The sequence below is a fragment of the Colletotrichum destructivum genome, chromosome 6, assembly GCF_034447905.1.
Source record: "Colletotrichum destructivum chromosome 6, complete sequence".
NCBI lineage: Eukaryota > Fungi > Ascomycota > Sordariomycetes > Glomerellales > Glomerellaceae > Colletotrichum > Colletotrichum destructivum.
This window is the reverse complement of record NC_085901.1, coordinates 747173-758175: the sequence shown is the minus strand read 5'-3', so window position 1 is coordinate 758175 and position 11003 is coordinate 747173. Positions and strand designations below refer to the sequence as shown.

Below are 11003 nucleotides of genomic sequence, written 5' to 3'. Positions count from 1 at the left end.
GCTTCTGTGGCTACCTAGAACAAACTAAAATTTCTCTCAATGTCAATGGCAATATGTTGCTTGAGATCCTACCGTACGTTTTCTGATCTGAATATCCTTTGCTTTAGACTTTTAATTTCGAAATGGGCAGGGGTTAACCTCTCACTGTGCTCAATGAACCCTTTTCCACATTTCTCTTTTACGATATACTTGTAGTGCATTATTGACAGATTTCATGTTATGATGTAAAAGAGGTTGAGCGGAGCTTATACAAGTATTCAAGTGTTGCAATTGAGATTTTGCAAACTTAGGCTGCTATAATTCAGTGCTAAAGGAACAACGATAAGCATCGCCTAGCATGAAGATATACGAAGACTTGGACTTCTACGCAAGAATCCCTAAGATTTTGTAAGTTATCCATAATGATTTCGAGGCGCAGAGATTTGAAGATACCCTAGTATTATTATACACACCGAATCTAGACGCAGTAGCTTACACTATTATACTAATATGCGATTATAGATTATGATAATCTATTTGCAGAACGCAATAAGCTGTCTGTTCTAATTCACCTAAGCCTTATTCTTCAAGTCAACACACTTAGATTTTCTTGTTTAGTGTTATATTTCCAGTAGAAAAAGCGCATAAAAACTTTCAAAGCATCTACAAACTCGTTGTTGTAGTTTAGAAAGCTAACAAGTCTGCAGACGTGCATATAATAATTAATTTCAGGTTTCAGGTTTATTTTCGGTATGTTATTTCCCTTCGACTTCATTGTAACTACCTTAGAGTAGCTAGTTACTTAATTTTAAAGACTTAAAATACATTTTATTATTAAGATAGCAAGGGCTTAGTTGAACAGTAGTAGACTTATGGGTTATGAGTAAGAACAGCTGCAATTAGCGTAAAAGGTTGCTTTTAGGCTTATTATATAGTGTTGAAACAGCAGCTGCCAACATGTGTAGCTGGTTTCGTTAATTGTCTCACTTGTTGTTGTAGCGCTATTATCACCTTGCTCTGCTTGTAGCTCCTACTTTAGCTTCAAACGAAGAAGATTCTTAGCAATCCTTAACATTTGATGTTTGATATTACATGTCATAGTTAATGAATCCACCGAACACCTGAAGACTTGGCATTAATGATCTTTAGATTAGCACTTCGAATGAGATATAGTTGGGTTAAAGAAACGTCACAGGAGGATATGACATATTTAAGAGTTTTAAGCAGGCATTTAAGGGGGACAAACACCTTGAGGTAACGAGTTAATCCTATTTTCCGTCTTGACACATCTGCCACGAGAGGAGCCTCCCTATCATACAATTAAGGCTGAAGGCGATTTCCTTATCATGTCTACTGCTATCCCTTCTAAACCCTCCCGTATCTACATCGTGTATTTAAAATTAGTGCTTTACACTGTAGCGGAGGACCTTTGTCTAAAGACAGTTCTAAAACATTAAGTCTAGTAATAGAGGCTAAAAGCATAAGTCCTCATTGTCAAATACATATAGTCTGTTGCTGGATGGTGAACAGGATATAGGGGTGACATTAAGTCGTCTGTTGCATCAACGGACTTCGTGATTTGCAAATGTATGTAGTAGGGTTTTTTAAGAGAACTCTACCCTTAGTTTTTAACCGCCTGGTAATCTAAGTAAGTAGCAATTGTAGTGAGATCATTTGTTGTGAATCTCCCATCGCCTAAATAGGTGTTCAAGTAGACTAAGACAGGTGGCATGAGTTTGGAGAAACAGGAACAACATCGAGATGTTCATCAGAAAAAGGCATGTGATTTAAACAACCCAAGCCCACAGTAAAAGTAGCCACGGTCTCGGCTCATTGTAAGGCCCAGTCTAAAACGATTTAGAAGACAAGCCAACAGCTCAGAACTGTTGATTACGACTGGCTTACCTTAGACCATGTTCAGACAGGCGATAATTGCTTGTTTTTCTTGACTTTCTCAGTTAACCTGGCTAGTTGCTCTGGATGAGATGTTGCTTGAGAAACCTCAGAAAGATCACATTAGGAGGTATCAACTGGGTATCTAGGCATCATTATATAGAACAGAGAGAGGTTCGGAAAACTTTGGTATGTGGCTTGTATTCCGAGTGAAGTAAAAGAACTTTGTACTCAGTGTATTAGCCTCTGCCCCCAGCACATATGTATGCTTGACAGGAGCGCAAGAGCGCCGGTAACGCTGCATCAGTGAAGTTGACTGCAACCCAAAATCGTTTGACGCTACCCCAACATCCCGAATTTAGTCAATGAGATTTAGTGAGATCGTTCGGTGGCCCCGCCGGGCTATGACCGACATCAGGATGATACGTATTTCACTGGGAGCAACAGCGACACAAGACCCGCCAGCGCCTTGTTGAATAGAACCATGGTCTGTACTCAAGTACAGTGGGGGGGTTGCGGGATCAAGTAAATGTCTCGACTGTCAAAGTTAACCGTATAATAAGGGGCAGTGGATGATCATGAAGATCGGGGCAGTTGTCCCGACATCATAGTGAAGAGTTATAGTGCGCGATGGACCAGATCTCAACGTCAGCAAGCAACCGTGCTGCATGAATACCAATATGCCACCCGTCTAATTAGTGAAAGAGTTTAGAGTAAAAAGGTCACTCGTCTAGCTCAATTGACTGACAGCTTTTGTACTTCAGCCAAAGTGGGATGATTTTTAAACCCCATATAAGTATTCTTCGTTTTGTTTCCAGCCTCTTATTGTTGTTCATGTCTACAGGTGCCGAGAAAGAGCGGGAAAATTGAAAAGACCCATATCTTTGGTTGGCATCTATGCGTCTTGATACCCTGACTGATGGTATACGCTAGCACGGTTGTGTCCCGTCATCGATTGTGTTCCGTGATGACAGTAAACGCCAAGAAACAGTCGTCGTCATATCTTCGGAGAGATTCCGGTGCCGCTATCGTGTTGCCGCAAGGAGAGTTGAACCAGAAGCAGTCTAGCCAGGTACAGAATAGAAACACAGGGACCAAGCAAAAACGTCATGTTCAAGCAAGCTAAGGCCCTTGTTTGTTTACCACAGGCGTGGCGGGCGCGGCTTGTGTCTCCAAATCGATAGGACCCCTAACGCGGACATTCCTTAGAGCAAGGCTACATGCCGGCTCGAGGAGGAAAGGGCCGGTTTGAGGCCGTCATGTCGCGGCTATTGTAAGTTGTCGAGATAGGCAGCTCGCCACTGCGTCACATGATGGTTCTTCGTTGTGGGCATCATAAGTGGCACCATGCTCAAGGCGAGATCCAGCATGTTGGGCAGAACCACAGATTTGTTCAACGCGTCGTACAGACTGCGGCGCCCCATGTGATTCAACACGAAGTCCCTGCTCTTTGCTCCGTTGCTCCTCTTCCTCCTCCTTTCCCTCCCTCATCGGCTCCTCTTTCCCCCTCATCTCCACCCTTTGTACAGAGAGTCAAAGGTCTAACGTGGGCTGCCTCAATCAGAATCCGAGTCTCTAGCAATCACAGGTCCTGAGTTCTCTGCGGCCAGGGTCCGGATCCACACCAGAGCCAGAAAAACTTGGTTCCACGGAATGGGGCCGAGAGTGCAGAATTTTCCGGGCCGGCGAATCGGCGATGTTGTCAGCTTGGCGCTCCCGCCTCCCGTGGTTATTTTCTTAATCTGTTCTACATCGGGAATTTGCTACTACTGGATTGAATCGAGATGAGCAAAATCTGAGTGTTGGAATTGATCCCGGGCGCCAGTCATCAGACAATTTCACTCGTTCATGTGGTGGAGTGTCTGTTGTGAGCGGCAACGTCTTTTTCGTGACACACACGAGTTTACCCGATGGGTGAGACCGTATCCCCGGTATTGATTTCCACCGTTGTGTGTATGCTTTTGTTCTGCCTCTTCAAGTCATCTCCTCTCTCAGGCCACATCGTAGGCAGGCCCCAATTTTGCCCCTTGCGCCAGGCATCGATCCCTTGACTTGTGGAGACATCCGGGTCAGACAAACCGTCCAAGACATGCAGAGTCAGGGTACTGCCTCCATCGGTTAACGGTTTGTTGCCCTGATAAGATTGTCTGCGGTGAAGATCTCTATATGGTCCTGGCGATTGGCACTGCGTGTTTGTCAACAATGGGAAATTCAGCGACTTAAAGCTGGAACGATGGAGACCACGTTCTGCCAGGGAATGCATTCTGCGACACGGTTGGCTAAACCAGTGTGCTGGGAACCGATCAGCAAAACGATTATCTTTCCGGAAGCCATCGAGGTGAACGATGAAAAAGGACAACAGTCAGTTGGCAAGGCTCTCTCTGAACTGAGAGCAACGACCGAGTCGTCCCGTACGTCACCATACATCCGGTGCCCGTCGAAACATGCAGTGGTTTGTGCGCCAAGAAGGTCCAACATCGGCTTCATTGCCGTTTCGTGCAGCAACAACCAACAAAAGAGTCGCAGCGGGCTCCATTCGACTCACTTTGGGTTTGGCGGGAAATTGACTGGGGTCTGGAGAGAGCTGACCGGCGTTTGCGTTTCTACAAGTGATTTGCGGGAATGTGTGTGGGTGAGAAACAGGACCCAAAAGACATAGGCCCGTCTATTGTCCGCTCTCAGGGCCACTCTTCATTGCATTTCATTGTCTCTTATTGGCCATACCGACGCTTTTCCACTCCGTTACAATTGGCTTGGCTCTCCCGTAACTCCTCTCGCGCGTGCGCCCTCGGATTACCTGATAGGGTAAGGCCGAGAGACAAAATGAAAAAGTTCTTCTCCAACGACGTCATCCTCCGGCGCGTGTCTGCTTGAAATGAAGAATCCCACTTTGGCTCCAATAATCCCCATAGTTAGCCGCAGTGTATTTTGGGTCTTTTTGGAGGACAAGTAGCGAGGGACTCACCATACGGTCCATACCAAGGGATAGGCAACGAACAAGCAATCGACAAGAGATTTGGCGAAGTGCCAACTCCAGTGAAATTGTCTTGTCGTGGCTTGTCGTTCCTTGGGGGTTGTCTTAGCATAATTAAGCTTTTTCCAACGATGAACGACATGTCTTTCTGGTCAACCGTCAACGTCGTGTTGTAACTCGACATGAGAACCTCCCAAGTCCCCAGAGTGACGCTCACCGGCCAAAAAAAGGACATGATAGAAACGAGCAACATGTAGCGAGGCTATACGTCATACGGTCCACCGCCGTCAACACACCCCGTCACCAACAGCTGCCGACGTTGACAAATCGCGTGCGAGCATTCTCAACATGAAACCTGGTTTCTGTCGCCCGGTTGTCCCCACGACGGAGGGCCCAGCTTAAATCCGGCAGAGGAACCAAACAGAGAGCGAAACGGTCGGACAAGAGATAGCGAGAGAGAGTCAGAACCCGCAGTTGCAAGCGCTCTGAGCGGCTAAAATGCCATACGCCGCCGGTGAGCAGAGCCCCCCAATCTCCTCGGCGCTTCTCTACCTTTTCGAACCCACCTTCGGCCCAGGGTTTGCCGCAGGGTTCGCGCAGGGCTCCCTGACTCGCATACGACGTCGCTCGGGCGGGGGGGACTTCAAACCAACCAGATCTGACTGAACCAACGTTACTGGCTTGGTTGGTATGTACAAAGGACACACTACAAGGGTACCTTTTTGCCCTCTTTTGACTGCCCAAAACGTATCAGTCGTCTCCACGAATACTTGTGTATCAAACCGTCCGAGATATGACGTCGTGGTCTCCAACAAAACCCCATCAAAACCCCACCGATAATGTACGGAAATGGACACACTGGCGGCTCTTTTGAGTGCTTTTTGTTTTTGTGCTCTCTTACTATTGCCTTACATTGCCAGATGTACCATTTCTACGTCGGCCTCTCTCCGAATTCTGCCGCTCCAAAGGACAAAGTCTCCACGCCCTCGCGTCTCAGAGCGGTGAAGACGCCCGTATACACCGTCCAACGACGGCGAACCCGCAAAACTCTTGCCCTTCTCGGCGCCGTATTGGCTGGCATGGGTCTCTTGCGTCCCATGACGGTAACTTGGTTTGTCTGACGACATGTCACCGTTCCTCGTTCCTCGTTCCCCCCCTCCGGCCATGCCCGTGGATCCAGGTGGGGAGTTCTTCATCCTCCTCCGGATTAGAGGACCCCTCTCTCTCTCTCCAGAGGCATCTTGGATCGTACGGGGATTGGGGAGAATCGGGGCAAGCCTTTGAGGGGCGGCTGGGGATTGGCTACTTCCGGGGGGCTTTCTGGGTTGGGTGTGAACAGCACAAGGCGCCAGGGTCCGAGGCTGGCACGAGAAGCCATACTACCATACCATGTCAATGCAGGTGAGGGAGGAGGCATGTACTTTTTTTTGCGCGTTGCCTCTGGCATGAGCGAATGGAGCGGACTACCTGAATGGTGAGGAGAAAGCAGGAAGTCAAAACTTTGGCGCTGACGTTGCCGATCTTTACCCTGCCGCCGTCTGTTTGGGATTTCATCTATAAGTCGATGCCCGCCGCCCCGTCTCGCATCTGATCATCCTGTTTGTTTACCTCTTCATCTCGACTATCCCGTTCTCCCTTCCCGACCCGATCTACGACCCCTACAGCCCTCGACACTGTCTGGGAACACACCGATCAGATACTGTCTCCGCTGTGAAAAGAGTCTTCGAGATGGGCAAGCTCAACTACTTCGGCCTTCGTGGCAAGAGCCTCAACTGGGCCATCAGTGTCATCGCAGGATGTGACTTTTTGCTTTTCGGATATGGTAGGTGTTGAGACAACAATAAGAATTCGAGACGACAACATTTTAACTGACACGACTTGCTCTACAGACCAGGGTGTCACCGGTGGTATTCTCACCCTCCCGGCCTTCCAGTCTCAGTTCCCTACCATCGACCCGGAGCCCAAGGGCATCAGCGTCGGTCTCACCACCAGCCAGCGGTCTACCAACCAGGGTATCGCCGTCGCCTCGTACAACCTGGGCTGCTTCCTCGGCGCCATCATCGCCATCTTCATCGGTAACCCTCTCGGCCGCAAGCGCATGATCATTCTCGGCACCGCCATCATGGTCATTGGCGCCGCTCTCCAGGCTTCTGCCTTCTCCATCGAGCACCTCATCATCGGACGCATCATCACCGGCCTCGGAAACGGCGGCAACACATCGACGGTCCCTACCTGGCAATCCGAGACGTGCAGCTCTCACAAGCGCGGTAAGCTCGTCATGATCGAGGGTGCCCTCATCAGCGGTGGCATCATGATCTCCTACTGGATCGACCTCGGCATGTCCTTCGCTCCCGGCTCCGTCTCGTGGCGTTTCCCCCTGGCCCTGCAGATCCTCTTCTGCGTCTTCATCCTGGCTTTCGTTTGGAACCTGCCCGAGTCTCCCCGCTGGCTCATCCTCAAGGGCCGCGACCAGGAGGCTAAGGAGGTCATCGCCGCTATCGCCGACCTGCCCGAGGACGACGACTACTGCAAGAACGAGTACGTCGTCATGAAGAAGACGGTCGAGGAGATGTCCAAGGGCAGCTTCAAGGATCTCTTCACCATGGACAAGAACCGCAACTTCCACCGCACCTGCATCGCCTACGTCAACCAGATGTTCCAGCAGATCTGCGGTATCAACCTCATCACCTACTACGCCGCCGTCATCTACTCCGGCCTGGGCATGTCTCGCTTCATGTCCCACTTGCTGGCCGCACTCAACGGTACCGAGTACTTTATTGCTTCCTGGCCCGCCGTCTTCTTGGTTGAGCGTGTCGGCCGCCGCAAGCTCATGCTTTTCGGTGCTGTCGGCCAGGCGCTCACCATGGCTATCCTCGCCGGTGTCAACTCTCAGTCGACGTATGCCTGCCAGATCACCGGTATCGTGTTCCTCTTCGTCTTCAACACCTTCTTCGCCATTGGCTGGCTCGGCATGACTTGGCTCTACCCGGCCGAGATCGTCCCCCTGCGTATTCGCGCTCCCGCCAACGCCCTCTCGACCTCTGCCAACTGGATCTTCAACTTCATGGTCGTCATGATCACTCCCGTCGCCTTCGACACCATCAAGCACCACACCTACACCATCTTCGCCATCATCAACGCCATCATCGTCCCCGTCACCTACTTCTTTTTCCCTGAGACCGCCTACCGCTCCCTCGAGGAGATGGACTCCATCTTCGCAAAGGCTGCTCCCGGTATCAAGGGCGCCTTCGATGTGGTCGATGTTGCCCGCAAGGAGCCCCACCGCTATGGCAAGAACGGCGAACTTCTCATCCACTACGAGGATGACAAGGAGAACGGCCATGCTACCACTCGCGAGAACCGCCGCGAGGGCAGCACCAGCAGCAGTGAGCCCAACGGCTTGTGGGCCCGCCAGGACGAGGAGACACAGAACGTCGAGAAGTCGGAGAAGTCTTGAAGAGGTTAATTTCCTTGAAATGGCGCATTGCTTCCTCAATTGCTTGGCCGATTGGGAGGCTCCCAAGCGACTTAATCGCTACGAATTATGTCCTTGCCGGACAACTCCGGCTTTCTCACCTTGGGCACGGACTTGGGTCCGATGTCATTAATTCCTATTCTCTTATATGAAGTTCGCGAACTTCAACCGTTCTTAAGATACCACTAGATTATCTAGATTTCGAGCATTAGATACCACAACATGTTAAATGACTCTGCTGTTCTGAAAACATGTCAATTTAGTGACCGCCGTGACCTGTGCCTCGGTGACCCTCTCGATGTTACAAATGGACGAGTGCGTGTGCTTTCCTACCTCGGACGTAGTTCGGGAAGCAGACTTGTGCATTTCCGGTGTTTGTCAAGAATCATTGTCAACCACTCAAGAAACAAATTGGCGCATATCACCATCATTTTGCTCGGGACAGAGTCCGGGCGGGTGAGCCTCAAACCACACCCCATGGGTTCCCCATGATATCTTCCCCGCACATCCCCCCTAGATACCACATTTCACTTTTGGTCTGCTTCCATGATCAGCAGAGCCCCATATCGGATGACATGAAAGCGAGTCTGCAGTTTGTGTCAGCCTCGGGCTACCTCATTTGGGAACCCGGACAGGTATGTGCAGCCGCCCAGCTCTTCGGCCGGCCTAGCGGCACGCGGCCCTACGCCGCTGTCCTCGGTCTCTATTCTGCCGCTAGTATATTGCCGATTTTCCGCATCCCCATGTCTCGGGGGACTGGGCAAAATATGACTGGGGTCTGGCCAGATTTTTCCATCATCGACTGTTGGCACGTTCCAGACCCCGTGGGGAAGCAAGCACCTTATCAGGACGTAACAAACGTGACGATGAACGTTACAGATGACTTACAGAAACAAGACACCGTCGTCAGCTATTTGAGCAACTGACCTAGACTGTACTTCTGATAAGCCTTAACGATGATTTACCATGCCCTTGTTTCACAGCCTTTATCTGTACCACCAGTACACTGGTACATATGCTAAATGCGTCCATGATAGCAAAACCAAGGCACTGGTAAAGAGCCTTTCCCACTGGAGTGTCACAACAAACGTGCAGCTGTGCATGCCCTTAAAAATAAGGAACATGTTTATTCTGCAGGGTCTTTGTCTGTCTGATGTTATTCCAGCATACTAATAATCTTAAAAATACTAAAGATTAACTTTCTTATGACGTACAGTTACGATATTAAGCATCGGCTGCTTTCCAAACGCTAGGGCAGCCATTCTACGCAGATTTACTCATTGACTCAATTCTCCTGTTATTTTCAGACCTACTGTTGTAACACCTTGTTCCAAGTGGAAAAGCTGATGTCCCAGCCCGGCCCTTCAAGAAACACCGGTATTCTGCAAACTTGTGATAAGAATCTCCTTGCAACATCTTTGCCATCTCAAAATTCAGAAGTTTCAAGATAAGCGACTGGTTTGTGGTGTTCTGGCCTCTGCAAATAACTATACGAGCTAGCACTTTGACATTCTATCCAGAGACAGTGGTGTACTGACAGGTCTTTTTATTCCATGGATCGAAGTTGTTTATTCGAAAAGACTTGCTGTAAGCTATGAGCAGTTGGTGTCCGGGAAACGTGGGGATGTGTTACGTCTTACGTAGAGAACACTTTTGGAAACGATGACTTAGAGAAGTGTCCATATCTTCTACTTCTTCGAGATGCATCAGTGAGCGAAGTGCTGATATTGTATGTGTCGCGATGCAAGTACTTGGGTAATGAAAAATTGGAAGCGTCTATTCCTCTAGAATGGAGGAACAGGACAAATACAGGGTGTTTGGGCCTATCCTAGGGGCACGTACGACTCAAACCAAGGTGAGTTTCAGGACTGACTCGCAGACCCCCCCACCTGTCAGGAGCGCTATACGGAGTAGAAAGGTCAACTAGGGTTAAATAGGTGACTAAATTCATATCTGGCCTCCTTCCCCCTATAAATACAAACTTCGTAGTAAGGAGAAGGCCATTGAGTAGACATCAGGGTTACAATGGCGGAGACCCCCCCCGCTCCTCTCGCGGAGGGGGGAGGGGGGGGGGAGGTGTGGCACTGGTGCCTTTGGTCTTCATTCTCTGTTCCTTAAGGAGATCCGATGAGGCCGTCCGTCTCGGTAGTCCGCCGTCTCTGTATCCGAACCCTTCAACCCTTGGGTAACCGGTGGTACCCCACTTGGCTCGTGACACCATCACTCACCCTCCTTAGGCCCATCATGACATTATTGCAGTCATCAAGAAGGAAAGATCCAAAAACGCCAGCGGGTTGAAGCACATTTCTTGGGACCGTCGTGTTCCGGGAGTCTATAGGAGCTTGTTTCCTAAGAATTGACGGGAAGAGAACACCGACTTCCGGTCATTTTGAGACTTGTGGCATGTCAGTGCGCACATTGGGGTGAGAATACCGCGAGGGCCGGCTGCAAATCAAAGGAGTCTGGGTGTTGGAAAAGCAAGAGGAATTGAAATACAAGCTATTGAAAAGAAGGAACGCCAAAGCAATTAACGTCACTAGAATCATCAACTCACACCTTTCCCAGAACCTCGCAGTCCAATCATTGCTACTAGCTCACGCACTCTAACATTGACATGGCAGCTACTATTGCCCAGTCTTCTCTGGCCGTGTCATCGCCGTCACCGTCGCCAGCAGCGGCATC

General features: G+C 49.6%; 2 protein-coding genes across 2 annotated transcripts; one reads left to right on the top strand and one right to left on the bottom strand.

The window, feature by feature from the left end:
* Positions 1-3361: 3361 nt before the first annotated feature.
* CDEST_09406 (uncharacterized protein) lies at positions 3362-4135 on the bottom strand (the record flags this gene model as incomplete). The annotated part of the gene is made up of 1 exon (XM_062925565.1): positions 3362-4135. One exon carries the CDS (start codon positions 4133-4135, stop codon positions 3776-3778), a length of 360 nt encoding a protein of 119 aa, XP_062781616.1. The 3' UTR covers positions 3362-3775.
* Positions 4136-5585: 1450 nt separating this feature from the next.
* Positions 5586-8559, top strand: CDEST_09405 (Putative major facilitator, sugar transporter, major facilitator superfamily). The gene is made up of 2 exons (XM_062925564.1): positions 5586-6668; positions 6736-8559. The coding sequence occupies exons 1-2, from the start codon at positions 6575-6577 to the stop codon at positions 8301-8303; spliced, it is 1662 nt and encodes a 553-aa protein (XP_062781615.1). The 5' UTR covers positions 5586-6574; the 3' UTR covers positions 8304-8559.
* The last annotated feature ends 2444 nt before the right edge of the window (positions 8560-11003 follow it).